This window comes from Miscanthus floridulus, chromosome 2 (genome assembly GCF_019320115.1).
Source record: "Miscanthus floridulus cultivar M001 chromosome 2, ASM1932011v1, whole genome shotgun sequence".
Classification (NCBI taxonomy): domain Eukaryota; kingdom Viridiplantae; phylum Streptophyta; class Magnoliopsida; order Poales; family Poaceae; genus Miscanthus; species Miscanthus floridulus.
In genome coordinates, this window is record NC_089581.1 from 45,805,291 (window position 1) to 45,823,697 (window position 18,407).

At 43.9% G+C, this 18,407-nt stretch overlaps 3 protein-coding genes across 5 annotated transcripts; all 3 read left to right on the plus strand.

Annotated features, from left to right (window-relative positions):
• Positions 1-352: 352 nt before the first annotated feature.
• Positions 353-5,035, plus strand: LOC136536463 (DEK domain-containing chromatin-associated protein 1-like). The gene is made up of 8 exons (XM_066528747.1): positions 353-436; positions 2,322-2,411; positions 2,534-2,611; positions 2,745-2,825; positions 3,079-3,517; positions 4,236-4,348; positions 4,645-4,675; positions 4,759-5,035. Exons 1-8 carry the CDS (start codon positions 353-355, stop codon positions 4,854-4,856), a joined length of 1,014 nt encoding a protein of 337 aa, XP_066384844.1. The 3' UTR covers positions 4,857-5,035.
• A 4,993-nt stretch (positions 5,036-10,028) lies between these two features.
• Positions 10,029-12,914, plus strand: LOC136538665 (large ribosomal subunit protein eL24-like). 2 transcript variants are annotated; one of them, XM_066530628.1, is made up of 6 exons: positions 10,029-10,113; positions 11,208-11,249; positions 11,424-11,499; positions 11,584-11,685; positions 12,256-12,404; positions 12,573-12,914. In XM_066530628.1, exons 2-6 carry the CDS (start codon positions 11,239-11,241, stop codon positions 12,718-12,720), a joined length of 486 nt encoding a protein of 161 aa, XP_066386725.1. In that variant the 5' UTR covers positions 10,029-10,113; positions 11,208-11,238; the 3' UTR covers positions 12,721-12,914. The 2 variants fall into 2 exon arrangements, with proteins under 2 accessions (XP_066386725.1, XP_066386726.1); XM_066530629.1 differs by having other exon boundaries at positions 10,032-10,117.
• A 526-nt stretch (positions 12,915-13,440) lies between these two features.
• Positions 13,441-18,407, plus strand: LOC136523121 (factor of DNA methylation 1-like). 2 transcript variants are annotated; one of them, XM_066516908.1, is made up of 7 exons: positions 13,441-13,830; positions 14,633-15,547; positions 15,726-15,904; positions 16,084-16,173; positions 16,242-16,526; positions 16,614-16,817; positions 17,795-17,928. In XM_066516908.1, exons 1-7 carry the CDS (start codon positions 13,623-13,625, stop codon positions 17,810-17,812), a joined length of 1,899 nt encoding a protein of 632 aa, XP_066373005.1. In that variant the 5' UTR covers positions 13,441-13,622; the 3' UTR covers positions 17,813-17,928. The 2 variants fall into 2 exon arrangements, with proteins under 2 accessions (XP_066373005.1, XP_066373001.1); XM_066516904.1 differs by having other exon boundaries at positions 13,454-13,830; positions 17,914-18,407.

An 18,407-nucleotide genomic window follows, 5' to 3' on the forward strand; every position in this document is an offset into this window, starting at 1 on the left:
TCTTCCTCTTCTTTTGGGCTAGCTCATCTATCGCTGCCCTCTTCCCCTGGACTTTCTCTGAAATCGGGGCGGGACTCTCTGTCCGACCAGCGTTCGTGCCTCTAGACTCCGACGAGGCGCTGACGGTAGCTTCCTTAGGCTGAGTTGTTGGACGGGCATCCACTACCATCGAGCAATCGCTCCTTGGCATGCCCAAGAAGTACGCCGCTTGTTCCTACGAATGGATCTTTCCACAAGTGAATTAGTTCACTACTCGGCAACGGTACATGATAAAAAGGATCAGGAGCAAGCAACTAAAATGTTTACCTAAGGAGGCGAGTTCATATAGTTGAAGGCCCTAGTCTGCCCTGACATGCTAAATGAGGCATTTGGAGTGAATAGCTCTATGGCCTGCTCTAGCACATCATCCCTCATCAGCCTCTTCATCCTCTCCCAGGTGCCATCGGTGTCCCCCTTAAAATCAAAGTCCGCGTGGGCCCTCTCCTTGTAGGGCTAGACACGATGCACTATGAAGCTCGCTGCCACCAGTGCACCATTCATCTTCATGCCCTTTATTAGGCCAAGGAGCTCCCTCACCTGCTGCATGTTAGCACTGCTCGGCTTCTCTGACCAGCATGTTAGCACCTTGAGGCGACCTATCGCCTCCTCGATCGACATCGTGGAGAGATCCAGCAGAGACTCGATCGAGCGAGCCATCTGCTTGTACTTCTCGGGGACGCAGCGGAAGAGCTTTTCAACAGCTCTCTCCTCGCCGTAAGTGTCGTCGCCGAACTGCACCATCTTCTGCAACAGAGTGTTGAGACGGAGAGCAAAGTCATCAACGTCCTCACCTGGCTTGAAGGCCAGGTTCTTCCACTCCTTCCGAAGTGCCTGCAGTGTGGACTTGCGGGCGCGGTCGCTGCCGATGCGTGCCGCAGCGATGGCGTCCCAAGCCTCCTTGGCAGTCCGCTTGCTGATAAGCGAGAACTGCATCTCGGGCGGGACTGTAGCGATGAGAGCATCCAGCGCCCGTCGATCTAGGTCGTAGTCGACGTCGCCATACCGGACTGCCTCCCACATGTGCCGCACCTGGAGCTTTACCCTCATCACCGCAGCCCACTCGACGTAGTTGGTCTTGGTGAGGGTAGGCCACCCACCGCCGGGACCGACGTCCCTGACAACAGCCTGGAGCCCGTGGTAACCACGGTACCGATCCGGGGAGAGAGAGCCACGCTGCCTGTGAAGGCCGCGCTCTCCATCGACCCGTCCGCCACCGCCGTCGTGCGCGCCTCCTCCAGGAGCGCCACTGGCGCGTCCGCGCCTGTCTGGGCTGCCGCCGCGCTCGTGGGCGTGCGCGGCTGCCCCAGGAGCGCCACCGCCGTGCGCGCCTCCTCCAGGAGCGCCGCCGGCGCATCCACGCCTGTCTGGGCTACCGCCACGCTCGTGGACGTGCGCGGCTGCCCACTGCGCCGCCCGCGCTCGCGCTGCCTCCCTCCCTAGCAGCTCGAGGTCCGCGTCGGCGGTGTCGTCAGCGGAAATGGAGCTGCCGATGCTGCCGCGCAGAGCCTCGACCTCCGCTGCTGCCGCACGCGCTGCATTCACCGCCGCCGCTGCCTCCGCCTCCGCTCTGGCTGCTGCCAGCTCCGCTGCTGCCAGCCTCGACGCCCTTGCCGCCGCCGCAGCGGTCTCTGCCGCCGCTCGCTCGCGTTCCTCTGCCGCGGCAAGTTCGGCCTCCTGCCGACGCCGCGTGCTCGAGGCGACCGAGCGCTGAGACTGCCCTGCGGACATGACGCGCTACCGGGGGGCTGCTGCGTGGGGAGAGGGCTGCTTCAGACGAGCTAGGAGAGGAGTGAACAGGAGCGGCCGGAGGAGCTGCTGCTGCCAACAGCTGGGGCTGTTGTGGGGCTGGGAGAGAAGATGAGCAAGAGATGCTCAGGCTACAGGATAATACGGCTCTGATACCAGTTGTTAGTCGCTGAATTCTCACTCTTGGTAGTAGGAGAATTCTTACTCTCATCGAGAGAGGATGACACTGGAGTTGGGGCAATTTTTTTGTCTATTTCTCACACAAGCTCACACAAATGCCATACCAACCTGAGGGGTTGGGGTTACATATTTATAGGCTGCTAGCCAGCCAAGCATATGCCAAGATGCTAGTCTAAGATGCTAATATGCTGTCCTAGCTAAGATGCTGTCCTCTAGTCTAAGATGCTGTCCTCTAAGATGCTGTCCTCTAGTCTAAGATGCTGTCCTAAAAATAGAAAAACAGCCACAAGGACCATGACCATGTGAGCATCATAGCCCCACAAAGACCAGCCACACATGAGACTTATCCATCAAAGCATAGAGCCAAGGCCAAGGAGAAGCTTGACAAATGTTCGATAGAAACATTATTGGATCTCTGCAATCTACTTGTTATTCCAGTTTCAAGGGTAAATAGTAGAAAGGTTGATGAATATCTTTTATCTTGCTTACTTAACTTGAATCCGAGTGCAGCATGAATGCATGATGCAATTTCGGTTTTTTCTGTAACTGAGTTACCCATGCCATGCAGGATGACATTGTGGCGAAGCTGCTGGATTTCATTGCTGAGCCCCGCGCTAAGGATGATTCTACACTTTCTGATGATAAGGTAAAATCTGTGGCTACAATGGGTATGCACTTTGTGAGATTTATTTATGGATTACAACAACAATGAACAGAAAGTTTGCTTCAGTGTTTCTTCCTTTACTTATCTCCATGTTTTACACTTCTGTACTGTGCAGGGATCAAATTCTAGGAAGCGCAAACGAGAGGTGGGGAGTGCAACTAAGAATCCAGAAGGCACACACAAGAGATCTAGGAAGGTAACATCTTGTATTGGTCTGACACAATCTATCTAATCACAGTTCTTTGCCATTAACTTGAAACAAGCTTTACATATTTACCTTCTGTTAATTTCTAGTTTGTTTCATATTGCATGGAAGTTTCACATGTGCAATTGCTGCTGTACAGCCAGATACTTGATAATTCCAAACTGTAATGATCAGTGATATCTGTTACCGTAGCTATCACCCTTTTTGTGACTCGCTCTTATTTGCCTTTTTTGTGTGACACCAGAAACTTGATGATGAACGTACTTCACATAAAAGGTGGCAGAAATATTCCGAGTCAGAATCTGATGAAGATGCTGAAGAAGGGCATGAAGAGGATGATCACATGAAGTCTGATAGTGAGGAAAACAAAGATGATGGTGAAGAAGTTGATAGTGAGCAGGAAGATAGATATGGCCGGCGAAAAGTAAAGGCAGGTAAGAAGTCTGTAGATGGAAAAGGATCTACAGCTAAAACTAAAAGGAAGGCAATCACAGGGATTTCTCCAAAGACAGCTCCTGTAGCTACATTGAGCAAGTGTTCGAGCAGAGTATCATCATCGCTGAAAAGTTTTAAGGATAAGCAGAGGTCTGCTGTGGATTTAAACGTTGTCTCTAGGAAGAGTAAACCCATTACGCCAAAGCACACAACAAATTCTGAAAAAGAGACCAATGAAAGATCATCAGGTACGATTATCACTTCACTGATTAGTCCACTGTATGGTACTCCCTCCATTCCAAATTATAAGACGTTTTGGATTTTCTAGATACATTATCTTTACTATGCATCTAGACGTAGTGTATATCTAAGTGCATAACGAAAGCTATGAATCTCAAAAAGCCAAAACATCTTATAATTTGGAACAGAGGGAGTAATATCCATGATACGATACCATAAATCATGCTTTCCTTTGATGCATTGCTTATAGATGCAATATTTCTGCTTGCTATTCTGAACTTTCAAATTGTTGTGTTATGATGAATTATGATCAAGAGCTATATATTTTTCTGTATCTGTGAGAATACACAGTAGATTAATTGATATTTTTTGTCAGAAAGATGGTGAGACTAGTGATTTTTTATAATATAGTTTAAAATGACCTTCTGGTTTTATTCTTACATTTATAGCCTGCAGTTACTTTGGACATTCATCTTTTGTGCTGTTTGTATCCTTTGTTGATTTGACATTCAAAGATTCGTAAGTGGGACGGATATTTTGCTATATCAATATCATTCCCTGTTGTTACGTGGCATGTGTAACATGGAAATTGCGTTTTGTGATTACTTTATGCTGGTATCATGTCATTCATTCAAATACATAAAACATGTTTGGAATAACATAAAAAACATAGGTTTCAGATTGTGGAATGACCCCCCTAATGGTGTGCTCTACTGCTCTATCTAGGCAAAGGGTCAACAAGTAAAGGGAAATCAGCAGAAGCAGAACAAGCTCTTCCCAGCAAGGATGAACTGCAAAAGACTATTGTTCAACTTCTTAAGAAGGTCGACTTTGACAATGTGAGTTACAGTGTTTAGGCAGAGTAGCAATGCGTATTCAGCTATAGAGTTGACTTAACTCTGAGTTGCATGTATAAAATGAATTTTCAGCCTGTGTTAGACTGGAACTTCGATTTACCCTCTTTTCTGGTTTGTCTTCTTAGATCAGCATTTGGAATGCAGATTTACATTGCTTTTGCTGACAGATTCCTCTTACCAGTTCCACTTTTGTTGCTTGTTGCCATAACCTTGTACTGTCTTTCTTATATATAGTGCGATCCACATAGATCTAACTGTTTCATTGATTCATTTTCCAGGTTACATTCAGTGACATTCTTAAGATGCTCGGTAAGCCTCTTAATCATGCATCAGGATTTGAATTAATTTGCCAATGCTTAATGTTATAAATTCTAGCAAATAAAATGTTACAGATAAACGCTACAAGATGGACGTATCTTCAATGAAAGATACTGTGAAGTCCATAATTCTTGATGAGCTGGTCAAGTTAGTGGAGACAGACGAGGACTAATTTGGAAATGAAGATGCTGGCAAGATGAAGTCAAAGCATCAAAAAGCATAGTATAGGATGAGGGCTGAGAAGCTCGAGCCCACTAGCTATAATGACTGTAACCATGTTAACTGTTGTTAACCGATGCCTTTGCTCAGTAACTTGCCCTGTTTTGGGAATGTAGGATGCTTTGCACCTCTGATCTAACCAATGGAGGTACTTAAACTGCTGTGGTTGCCTGCGATGATTAGCTAGCTCCTGGTTCTTCTCTGAATGGATCCTGTTGGTTACTGTTCTTTGTTCCTTGCATGCTCTTCGCAACTTTTTGAGTGAGGGTCATCTATGTGGTTAATGGAGGCCCATATCTCAGCCTGATCTGCTTTGCTGGTTGCACTTGTACTGCGAACTTCAATCCAGCAGTTATATGTTTGCGTAGCGTGCAAATTTGAAGTTTATCGCTGATGCTGACCCGGTCTTTGCAATGTGTGCTTCTGATTTGCGCAGTCAAAAAAAAAAAAGTAGACAGCACAAATAACAACACACCGGCGCGGTAGAGTTGCTGAGGGGGTAATTCTAGGGTTACATTTGGATAGTGTTTTTATTCTATTTTTTCAAAAAGGCAGAGAGCCCAAGTGCACAGTTGAACTAAATCGTTCCTCTGTCCCTAAATATTTATCGTTATCACTTTTCAAGAAATAACTTTGACTAAATATATATTAAAAAATATTAATATTTTAAAAAAGAACGTACGTGTAGAGAGCTCGTGCTTTGTGCGGGGTCTAAGAAAGGGTGTCAGTGGTAAGCCTTATCCTCACCTATGCAATGCGAGGAGACCGCGACTCGAACCCGGGATCTTTCGGTCACAGACGGTAAGACTCTACTGCTTGCACCGGGCCCACCCTTCAAAAAAAAATTTATTGAAAAGATCTTTGAATATAGTTTTTCAATAAATTTATTTAGAGGTAAAAATGTTACGTGTATTTTTCTATAAATAAGTCAAACTTATAGCACGCACACCGACAATTATCGAGGGATGGAGGGAGTAGTTGCCACATCTATCTACAACAATTCAGACCTCGTACAAGAGCAAGTAAGCCTCCTCCTTCACCCATTTAATCCTTCTGCTTCTTATGAATTCGTCGAACTTCTTGTTCAGCTCACTGATGTCTAACCTGTCCAGCCCTTGACCTTGAGCTGTTTCGCAGGTCGGTTCGTCGACATCAACAGAGGTGATGCTGCTGTCTTCTTCTTCATCAAGCCTGACCAGCTCCAGCTTCGATAGCTGCTCCTCCTCATCTGGTAACGTGTTGGCAGACATTGTTGACATGTCTTCTTCACCTTCTTGTTCATCATGGTCAAGATTTGCTGAACATGGGACACACGGCTGCACGGCACATTGCTCCACTTGCACCTGCACCTGTACCTGATGATGCCGTGCTTGTTTCTCCAGGACTCCATCAGGTTCGCCCGAAGCAGCAGCATGGCCTTCGGATGCGGTGGCAGCGAAGCGGCAGCGGTAGTCGGCGGCTAGGAGGATGAAGATGACGTTGGAGAGCACGAACAGCGCCGTCTTGCTAGTGATAATGCTGCTGCCAGCAGCGAGGAGCCGAGCAGGTAGAGTGGACGAGTTTTGCGAGCTGGCCATGGAGAAGGACGACAAGAACAAGGCGAGGAAAGCAATGGCCGCGAGTGCTAAGGTGACCCGTGAGGCGTCGGCGCTCCTCGTGAACCTCGCAACGCCTCGATTGCAGTGCTTCGCACTGCTCTGGTGTTCTGCTAGTAGCTGCAGTATGTGATCCATGCTCTCTATTTGTTTCAGGCGTTGGGTTACAGGTCAGAGGGGGAAGAAGGCTGTGACACGATGATAGAGACGGGTTGATCCTGGGTTGCCGAGACTGAAGCTCGTTGAGGTATTTATACTTGCTTGACAGTATAACAGCCCTACAAACAATGACACATTCATATGGCTGGTTGGTTTCTTGGGTGCACATGCAAACAGAGAGAAGTTTCAGATGCATGCCGGTGTAGTTTCCCCCATGCCCAGCTACAGAAAGCAGCGCATTAGTATAATTTAAGCAGCGTTGCCACCTAATGAAGTGCCCTGTCAGCTGCCTGGTGACGACGAAGGAAGTATCATGGAACTTGCTACTGCATGCTTAGTCATCAGGCAGCAACCAATATCTGACAGACCGTGCGGTGCAGACAGGCAGATCTCTGAAAACTTAATTTGACAGCTGACAGCGACCTGGTGAAATTCACTGAGCCCGTTGGTTTAACTGAACGCCCACGGAGATCAGAATCGATGCTTTCCTAGCAATTAGCACCGCCGTAGAACGTAGAGTTTCAGCGGCAGCGGTGTTCTTGCGTTCAGATCTGAAGCCTGCACTTCAGCGCAGTGAAACCACGACCTGCTGAAAAAGAAGAGCCATGACGAGATGAAACTGAAAGTGCAGGGAACATCCAGACCAAGTAGACGCAGAACAAAGCAAACGTGTTACAGAAAACAAGTGTTTGATTCTCCCTGTTGAGAGTTGAGACCACAGCATCGTCGTCATCGAACAGCCGCTTGTAAAAGACTGAAACGAGCAGATGAGCTGCTGCAGCATCGGTCACAGTAGGAGTACTATCTTAGTCGCTGGGATCATCAGATCACACAAGCTGTCGCCTAACAGCTCGCTACGGTACAATGCACTTGATGGGGGGTTTCAGGTTTTGCTGGATCAGTGCAATGGCCAATGCGGCAGTGGTGGACACGTGGCGACGGGATGACTCGAAACAGGCAGCATCATCTCCGGTGACAACGCTAGACACTTTTTGGCTGTTATATGGAGTATACAAGTATGTCGGTGTCTGATCATGGCGCGCGGATGCGTGAGACGCCAATAGAACAGCCGATGATCCTGTCCTGTCCAAATTCATGCCGGACATAACAACTTTATTCAATTCAGACATGACTAGGCCTGTTAGGCATGAAATTTTGGAGCTCAGCTCTGTATGATTTTGTCAAGACTTCCCATCCAATTTCTGATCCATGGCCCAAACTCAGACCACCCTGCTAGGTGCACCATGCACTCACTTGAAGCCCTGCATCCAAGGCTACAACATTGGGCTGGGGCAAAACATCATCCACTGCATAAGAACTGAGCATGTGTGTGTTTCAGTGTTTGGGCCTCTTTGAGTTTTGAGGTCTAACAGATGAGCAGCTCCACAAACTATCTTTAAGTTCTGACGTGGTTCCAAGGGGTCTCTCAAAAATACCCATCAATCTGCCTTTTCCTTCTAAAAGAATGCAAATTCAAATATGATAGGATACTCAAACAAATATGCAGGATTCTTTTTAAAATTTGTTGGCATGCAAGAATATGGCAAGGAATGCTGACCACTACGCTCCATGATTGTTGTGAGCACGATGGGATGCCTAGTGTGTCATGTCAAATCACGCTGGAATGTCGATGGATGAACGGATGCAGGCGTTGTATTCCTGGGGCCGTTTGGATCAAGGGAGTTTTATAGGAAATTCATAAGAATTCATTCCTTTGGAAAGGTTTCTAAAATACCGTTTGGAATGGAGGAAGCTTCAACAGTGAAACAGAGGAAAGGTTCCTACGTCCATTCTTTTCACGGGAACCAAAAACCAAAACATCCAGGCATCCAGTTGAAACCAAAGTTTCGCGGAAGACCGAGGCAGTGAGGGAAAAGAAACGCCACTTTGCTACTCACGATCAGAGGATCAGCCTAATAATTAAGGGCCTATGGTTGGTTGGAGATGTTTTTTTGGGCCCATTTCCCATGAAGGATAGCATAGGAATTTCCGCAAAAAAAAAGGACAGCATAGAAAAAAAATGACATGTAAACACTTGACACCAGCACGACTGGGATTTCTATGTTCTAATTCCTACGTTCGAAACATCAATTCCTGTGTTCTCTTTATATATTTTTTCTTTTCCTCCGTTTTGCCAATACATCCATACACTATTTTTGTACTTTTTTTTCATTCCTCTGTTTTCAATTCCTCTATTTCAAACAGGCTATGAATGGGTCCAGATTCTACATGAGTTGGTACAAGACAGAGTTTCATGAACAACACAGGCCACTAGCGAAACATTGACAATTCGATATTTTTCAACAACTTGAATCAAATGGTCAGGATTTGAAGTAGCAGTAGATGCTCAACAATCAATGCTAATTTCGGTAACAAAGTAACTCAGGTGTATCAACAGTGAACAACCACGACCCATAGTTAGGTAATTACGTAGAAAAAAAACTTCATTTTACGTGATGTGATTTTCTCCTTTAACTCTAAAATCAGACATCTTATTCCCAACTCTTAAAGCCGTTGATATTACCTTTCTGCCCCAGTTAGAAGTGGTTTTTGAGACAGTTTCATCTTTTTGTAGTTTAAATTTTTTGGTAAATACCTGACAAGTTTTTAAACCACAAAAACGTTCTATGAGATTCTAAGAATTCTAAGAAAATCCTAAAGCCAGGTTGGGGTAGGACAAAACAACAAAAAAATTAGCGCTCATGAAAGTATCTCTAAAACCTTCCAAAAATTAGATTTAGCTCTGGAAAATAGAAATACATATAGAAAATCTAGAAAATTCCCAAACCATTTTAATCATAATGAAAACATGAGATGCAATCATCATGAACATATTCAACATTAAACGTATGTTGTATTTTTCATGGTTTCATCTCATATTTTTGTTATAAAAATTTTTAGGACACATTTAGACATAAATTTTTATGTTTTGTGAATTTTCCATATTTGTCTTGATATTTTCCATTTTCGTAGAGCTAAGTCTAATTTTCATAAGCTTCTAGAGATATTTTCACGAGTTCTAAATATTTTATTTTGGTTTGGCTTATCCCAATCTATCTCTTGATTTTTTTCTCATAAATTTTATAAACTTATAGATTTTTTTATGGTTTAAAAAATGTATCAGCTACTTACAAAACCGCCTTGAAAACCAATAGGAAGGTAATTTAAACCATTGTTGAAGCCTGAAGGGCCAGGTAATAGTTCATGAAGGTAGAAATGAGTTTTTCCTAATTTCGCCCAAAAAAGCCCATGGGTTGATTGTTATGCCTAAAGCCCACAATGGAATTTTGGGCCCAAAAGAGGCCACTTCGCAGAACCCAGTCAGCCAGCCCACGCATGAGCTAATATAAGATGGCCATATAAGAAACCCTAGCGGAGCCACCAACACACTCGCCTCCTTCCTCCGCCGCCGGCACGGTCCCCTTGCGGCCGCCTGCGGCTCCGCGCCTCCGCTCGGTAGGTGGTCATCGTCGAAGCCTTCTCCCCTTCGTTCCTGTCTTAGAATAGCTCTTGCGCTCGCCTTATCTCGTGTGGTTGTCGCTAGAACCGTCCCTAATTCCATTCCCGTGATCTGGTTTTGGTCATTTGATGGTTTTATTTGTTGCACCTGTAGATGATTTTGTGTAGTCACTGTCGTGCAGGTAGATAAACATCGGGAGGTGTACGTTCAGTTGAGTTTTGAGTTGTTTGTGTACGAGATTTTAGCTTTCCCTTCCTAGGGACGGATCGAAGCACCGCACTGAGGGTCTGAGGCGCTATAGCTGTTGCAATCGCGTAGTTATCTATTTTTTGTGCGTGCTATATGGGTGCTATATGGATCGGGGAACCTTCATTGCAGCAGAGATTTGAAGCTGTTGGTTTTTTAGCTGTTTGGGACATCCTTTTGAGTCGAAAGCACAAGCACTAGCTTTTGGCTTTTCATAGTTACCTATTTCATTGATGTGCGACATGCACCATGATAGTACCCTCTGTTCAGGTGTGTACTTCATAGTTACATTGCAGATTGTTTCCTTTCCCCTGGAAGGATCAGGGCACATGTACTGTGGCAATATAGCTGTTTCAATAGTGTAGTTGCCAAACTTTTTGTGTGTGCTATATGAACCAGGGAACCCGCTTTGCAGCAGGGATTTGTTCTGTGTTTCTGCTGCCAGTAGTCACCCGACAGCTAAATTGTTGAGTTCTGAATTCCATTGGCCCTTTAGGTGTTTATGACACCCTTTCGAATTGAAAGCCCATGCACTCAGTTGCTATGGCCTTGGGCATTGCATAGTTGCCTATTTCACTGATGTGTGAGATGCACTAGGATAGAACCCTTCAGGAACGTACTTTTGGTTGTGTTTCTGCTGCCCATCAAATTGTGTGGCTGTAACCTTACCTGGTTTATGCTGCCTTTCAAATCCTGGTATTTGTGTGGCTGAAAACTTATCTTGTTGCTTAATAGTTAATAGATTGTTACTGATTTCTCAGGTTCTGTACTTGCATAGTTGCATTGTCAATTGTACATATCATCAATTCTGATTATCTTTCTTTGTTTTGTGTAAAATACGTAGTTGTTGGTGAAGGTTTCTTGAGGCTGAGAAGATGGTGCTGAAGTAAGTTTCTACTTTTATTGCAATTGAAATTTGTTAATAGGTCTGGTTAGTCAATGCCTTTTTTCTGCATGACTAGGATATTTTCTGTGATTGATTAATAATGACTGTTGAAATAATGTTTTAGTAAGAGTTACGAATCTTGAAATTATTCTAAGTACAATCATCTCCTTGTAGGACGGAACTTTGCCGCTTCAGCGGTCAGAAGATTTATCCTGGGAAGGGCATCCGATTTATTCGTGCTGATTCTCAGGTTACTAGCTGTTATATTTTTGTAAGAGATTTCTAAGCTTATATAAAATGTTCTTATGGAAAGGGTTTACATCTGTTTCTATAGGTTTTCCTGTTTGCCAACTCGAAATGCAAGCGCTACTTCCACAACCGTCTGAAGCCTGCAAAGCTTACCTGGACAGCAATGTACAGGAAGCAGCACAAGAAGGTAAGTGATATTACCCAGCCAACTTTCTTAAGAATGTCATTCATTTTTTTTCTCATATGATTCCATGCTTTTTGGTTATGTATTAGCTACAGCTTTCTTGTACTAGCTAAATATTTCAACCTTCTGGGTTGAGCCGGGATGATATGCTCAAAGTTTGATAGTTATTGTTGATTTTAATTTTTTTTTGAATGAAAGGATTTTAGTGATTGTTCAAGGCTTATTAAACTAGGACCAGGATTCCAATAAACCTTGGCTTTGTACAATTTCTCGCCATTCTGGATTATGATTGATGTGTTAACTTCTGTACTTGTACGCAGCACTGATATATAACATTAACTAGCTTACCTACCAGTGTTAATGTACGGTTAATGTTAGGTAATATAGCTAGCTGTCTTCTGAATCATGTGATTTTGCATCCTTTGTAGTATTATCCTTAATCATTGTCTTTGTATCAATCTATTTGATGCATGGCATCGGACTAACTTTTGCAACAACAATTATTTCTGCCATGCTCATAATGTTGCTAGAAGTCAAGATCTTCTTACATGTATTTGCCATTTCTGCCTGTAGGATATCCATGCTGAAGCTGTCAAGAAGAGGCGCCGTACCACCAAGAAGCCATACTCCAGGTCAATTGTGGGTGCTTCCCTGGAAGTGATCCAGAAGAAGAGAGCTGAGAAGCCGGAGGTTCGTGATGCTGCTAGGGAAGCTGCTCTTCGGTATGTTTGTCAGCTGTATATAATAAAGCCATCATTTATGCCTATGACAGTGGTAACTGTTTGTTGGTATAAGCAATAAAATCCTCTCAAGTGATATTTAACAGAAATGCAATAGATATAGATGCTCGATGCCTCTCAGACTCATTCGAACTGTCACTGATCTTGCAGCGAGATCAAGGAGCGCATCAAGAAGACCAAGGATGAGAAGAAGGCGAAGAAGGCTGAGGTGACCAAGTCCCAGAAGGCGCAGTCGAAGGGCACGGTCCAGAAGGGTTCCAAGGGCCCCAAGCTGGGCGGCGGTGGTGGCAAGCGCTGAAAGAACTGAAAATGTCATTTGCTGACCTTTGCAATCGCTCCTCCTTAGCCTACCCCCTGTTGCACCAGAGCTAGTTTTGTAGTACCTGTACCTGGGTTAAATTTGCAGTTCCCTTCAGCGTTTGCTTGTGGGTGTTAAATACCGTGACAAGAGAATGGATTTATCTTTATGTTGGAAAAAATGATGGTTGTTCATATGCTTTCCTTCATCTTGGATGAAGGCTTGATTTGGTTTCTCAGATGTGTTTGGTTTATAGGCTGGTATGCCCCATCCAGACCATCCTGGCTCGGTGCCTCGGTGGAACCGAATAATCTGCCAGTAGCAACCTCGCCCGACGTACGCAGGCATACGATGGAATCCGTTCTCCGGCAGAAACGGTCTATTCTGCCGTACTTTCACTCTCGTCACGATTTACGTCTCGATAATTTTGATTTAATTTATAGATTTATAAAAAATACGTGTAATATTTTTATCTTTAAATAAATTTATTAAAAACTAGATTTAAATATTTATCTTGTTCGGCTGATAACTTATTTTACGGTAGTTTGGTTGATTTTGGATGATTTAATAGTATTCTATAAGAGAGAATAAGCTGAAATGCGAAACACCGTCTATGTATATAAATATTAATATTTTTTAATATATATTTAATTAAAGTTGTTTATCGAGACCGTCTTCGATTTCGATCCCGTCGGGCACAGCAGGGCCGTTGCGGCGGAGGGAGTAGGTTGCAGGCTCGTCGACCGTCTTCGATTTCGATCCCGTCGGGCACAGCAGGGCGCGCCCTCGCTGAGTAACAGCGGTAGTGTATCACGGACGGAGACGAAGAATTGAAGAAAGGCATCGTCCACCACAGGCCATAGCCATCGGCTGCTAGCACCCGAGAGAGGGAGGGGAGGAATATGAAGAGAAAACGTCATGAAAGTTTGGTTGGGACCCACAATCCCACATTGCTCATGCCCTTAAATGCCCTCATACTACCCCGGCCGATCAGTTCTTCCCCAGGCCCCAGCTTGCGCGGTCTCTCTGCTCCTCTTTCCCCGGCGACGACTACGCTGCCGCCCTACTCAGGTCTTCTTCGGGCCCTTGGCCGGCGAGGAGCACCACCAGGTACGCCGCCGTATGGTCTTCCCTTCCTGCTGTGCGAAACCGATCGATGATTTTTTTTTTTCCAAAAAAGAAACCGATCGATGACCCAAACCCTAAGTCCCTAACTTAACTTACTATTTGCATTCGCATCTGATCGAGTTACTAGTGTGTAGTGTATATGCATGTATTATTATGGCTACTAATTTCGATTGTTTTGCAACGCCCATGTCGTTCCGCCTCTGGTGAGTAGCGAAATGATTCTTCACTTCACTTGCTTCCAAAAAGAATTCCCTTTTTCCAAAAGAATGACTCGAACATGGGACCACTGTGCATCCGGAATCGAACATGGGACGGGACTGCTGTGCATCCGCAATCGATTGTGTTGTTTAGGGCCGGGACAGCGTAGGGTGGAAATGTTTTTTCCTTACTGCAGTCCAAAAGCATTTCACTTGCATGGACCGTGGACAAAGCAAATTTTGTTGTTCCACATGCATCACATTGTTTGGGTAAACACCATTAGGGGGCACATGATTTACAGGAATACGCTGCCTTCCTCTCTACACCCTGTTTTCCAGCGCAAATGCCCATTTCTTCATTTGTTTCTACAGTACTGTTTCGTTTGTTTCTTCATAAAGTAGGAAGTTGATTGGTCTAAGAAGAGGAAAATGAAACTTCTCCTTGGTGTTGCTGGATCCAACTACAAAGTTCCTACAGTAGTGTTTCATTAGATGTCCAACTGACAGTGTTATAGTGTTATATTTGTCTGGTACTATTGCTTAATCAGTGGGTAATGCTGCCTGCTTTTCCATGTGTTCACCTACAGGATTTTCCCCCACTTCTCCAGTTCCAATGGAACATAGCTCTGCAGAAGACTCGGACATTAGTGATTCAGATATCGCTGAGCACAAGGAGGAGATTTGTGCCCAAATCCGAGCCGGAAAACTGAAAGTGAAGCGTGGTGAGGCCTTCCGCTGCCCTTTCTGCCCTGGCAAGATGAGGCAGGACTACAACCTGAAGGATCTACTGCAGCATGCCACAGGAATAGGGGCTGCTTCTAAGCGCAGTGCCAAGGTGAGGGCATCGCACCTGGGGCTTGCTATGTTCTTGGAGAAGGATATAGCCAGCTCGTTGGAGAAACCATTGCAAATTGTTCCCTACAAGCCAAAAACTCCAAAGGAAGAAGAGATTTTTGTGTGGCCATGGATGGGCGTCGTGGTTAATTTACAGTGTGAGTTGAAAGGCGAAGAAGTTTCCAGGGAAAGTGAAGAAAGGCTAACAGCACAGCTCTCGCGGTTCAGACCCCTCCAAGCCACAATTCTTGGGGATGGGAAGGACCAACCGTTTTGCGCTATCATCAAGTTTGCTAAGGACTGGAGTGGATTTAAGGATGCAATGGCTTTTGAAAACCATTTCGCACTTGAGCACTACAGTAAGCCTGATTGGAAAGAAAGAAATTGCAGAAAGGACGATCTTTATGGATGGCTTGCAAGAACAGATGACTACAACTCCGCTGGGCCAATTGGGGAGTATCTAAGGAAAAATGGAAATCTTAAAAGTGTTGCTGACCTGGAACGAGAGGGACTGAAAGAAACTGGCGAGCGTGTAGCTCATTATGCTCTCCAAATTGAGGACACAAATACACACATGCTTGAACTGGAGCAGAAGAAGAATGTGAATGCCATGAAACTTGCTAGGATGTTGGAGGAGAACGATCGATTGGTTGAAGAGCACAATGAAAGTATGTACAGATATTTTGGTCTTGCACTCGTTTTTACATCATATATAGCATACTAATTACTAAATGATATTGCTTGTTTTCTTTATGTGGAAATTTGAAACACAAAATCTGAATGGCACTGAAATTGTGGTCGTGTGCTCTGAAATTACTCTGTTTGTTTTGCTCCTTTGATCACCAGGGATACTAAATATGCAGCAAGCTGCTCGTCGAAATTCTTGGAAAATAATTAATGACAATATTAGATTGCATGAAGAACTGGAAACCAAGAAAAAAGAAATTGCCAGGAGACATAAGGAACTCGAAAAGTCGGTTATAAATAGTACTGACAGAGAAAAGCTTGAAGTGACAAAAGAAGAGGTAGGTCCTCGTTATGTTTTCCAATACTGTTTGATGTTCCTGGATCTCTCAACAAGCTTCTCATCTGTTTCTTATTTAGTAGTGTGTGTGTGTGTGTGTATATATATATATATATTCTTTTTTGATGTTATTTAATAGTATATATTTGTGCATATGTTTGCTATTAAATGCTCTTACAGATTGCAAAGGAGAACATGCTTCTTGATTTAGCAACCCTAAAGCAGAAGGAAGAAGATGAGAAGTTCTTAAAACTTGTAAAGGAACAAGAGGTATTGCATTCCCTCTATTTTGTGCATTTACCTGGTGAAAATCCCTTCTAATTGGCCAAAAACTGCAGCAAGAGAAAGAAGAAGTTATGAAGATGCTATATGATTTAGAAATGCAGTTGGCTTCCAAACAAAAACTTGAACTGGAAAGAGAACAACTGAGGGGGAATCTTGAGGTACGGAAGCATATGGGAGAGGAAGATGCAAAATCGAAGGAGATGCTCGATAAGTTGCATGAAGAACTGAAAGAGAAAGATGAAGAAATGGAGAGTATTGATTCTATTAACCAGGCTCTTATTATTAAGCAACGCAGAACCAATGATGAGCTGGAAGAAGCCAAGAAAGAACTGATTACTGTATAAGCTCTGTACTAGCGACTCACCTTCTTCAGTTAATTGTTCCTTTTTTTTTTTTCCTCTGAGAACAATTTACTTGCTATGTAGGACCTAGTTAAGATGTCATCAGTTCGATCCATTCTTGGTGTCAAAAGAATGGGTGAGCTTGACGATAAAGCTTTCCTTGCCTCTTGCAAAGAGAAAACAACAGATGAGGAGGAGTTGGCAACTCTGTGCTCGAAATGGGAAGATGAGATCAGGCAACCAGAATGGCATCCTTTCAAAGTTATTGATGTTGGTGGACAGGCAAAGGTGCTTCATTCCTCACTGCTTGATACCGTCTCATTTTCTTACATTTTCCCCTTTTATGTAGTTTCTTACAGTGGTTAGAAAATGGGTAGCAGCAGCTGGTTCGTACTTGTTTATTTAAAAGGGTCAGAGATGCTTTATAGGATTCTGGATTTTTTTTCAGTGCCAAATCGATACTGATTTCATTTAACCGTATTACTTATGAGCAACAAATTTATGATTACTGAATTGATTTATGTTATCTCAGTAATCCATGAAAGCAAGGTGCTTTTTATTTGTTCACTTGTGGGACTGTGAAATAGTTCGTTTCCTGTTTTCCATACCATTGTTTCTTTGCTTGTTTGTGTGTTGCTGCTGCGACTTTGATGTTAGTCGATAAGAAAGCGTCATTTGAGTTTATCACCTCAACAAGTCAACATTGTGGCTTGTGGGAATACATGTACTAGAAACACTTTTTTAGGGTAATCATTGTGGAAGTCCTTTGCTTGCAATGTTCTTTGGACATCAAATATGTTATCTACTTTAGATATTATAGCATTTCAGTGACAATAAATTGGCAGAATGCTCTTTTGTACTGAATGAATTGCAAATACCATTGATCTTTGTAGGATTTAAAGAACATTTTCAGATTTCCAATTCAGGAAGAAAACCCATTTGAAAACAAAGATACAAAAAGCTTGAAATAGTTTTACTGGAGTTGCACTTCCTTGAGAATATTATCCATCTGTTCTTGATTTAATTTAACTGAGTTGTATCCAAAATAGGTTAACTTTCAATTTTACCATGCGTGCATTGAGTCACTTAGATTGCCTAGTAGCCAAGTCATTGTTTTTAGCATTTTCTTTGTGCTCTCGCCATCCAACTTGTCAACATTAGTACTTCCTACAATTAGCACTACATTATTTTTCTTTTTCCAAAGAACGTGGTTTGAACCACTTCTGTTTGACACTTGCACTGAAATTCAATACATGGTTCTGCAGGAAATAGAAAAAAAATAATTTGTCGCAACAAAATCCCTTCAGAAGCTGAAGTTGACTTCAACTTGAAATGGTTAACCTGTGTTGAAGCATGTCTAAACAACATTCATTCGATGGTGTAGGAAATAATTAGGGAGGATGATGAGAAGCTGCAAGCTTTGAAGGCTGAACTGGGTGTGAAGGCACACGATGTGGTCGTCGAGGCCCTCCTTGAGATGAACGAGTATAATCCAAGCGGCAGGTACCCCATACCAGAGCTGTGGAACTTCAGGGAGGACCGGAGAGCACCAATGGGTGAGGCAGTAGCCTACATAGTGAAGCGGTGGAAGGCGAACAAGGGGAAGCACACCTACTACGCCTGACGGCCCTTGGCTTGCTGGACGGCGTTGTGCGTGCCACTGGTTCCGGGGTCGGTCGAGCTGAGACCCTGACTTCTCCTACTGACGAAACCTAGTTACCAGTACTACTAAATTTGTCCGATCTCTTGGACGGTTAGATTTGCTATGCAATGGTCTGTGGCACCTAGTACAAAGATCTATGGCCCTCTTTCGTCTGGCCTTAAACCCAGTTTAATTCGTTTCTTTTTTCATCCAAAACAGTATTTTCCTCTTACAAA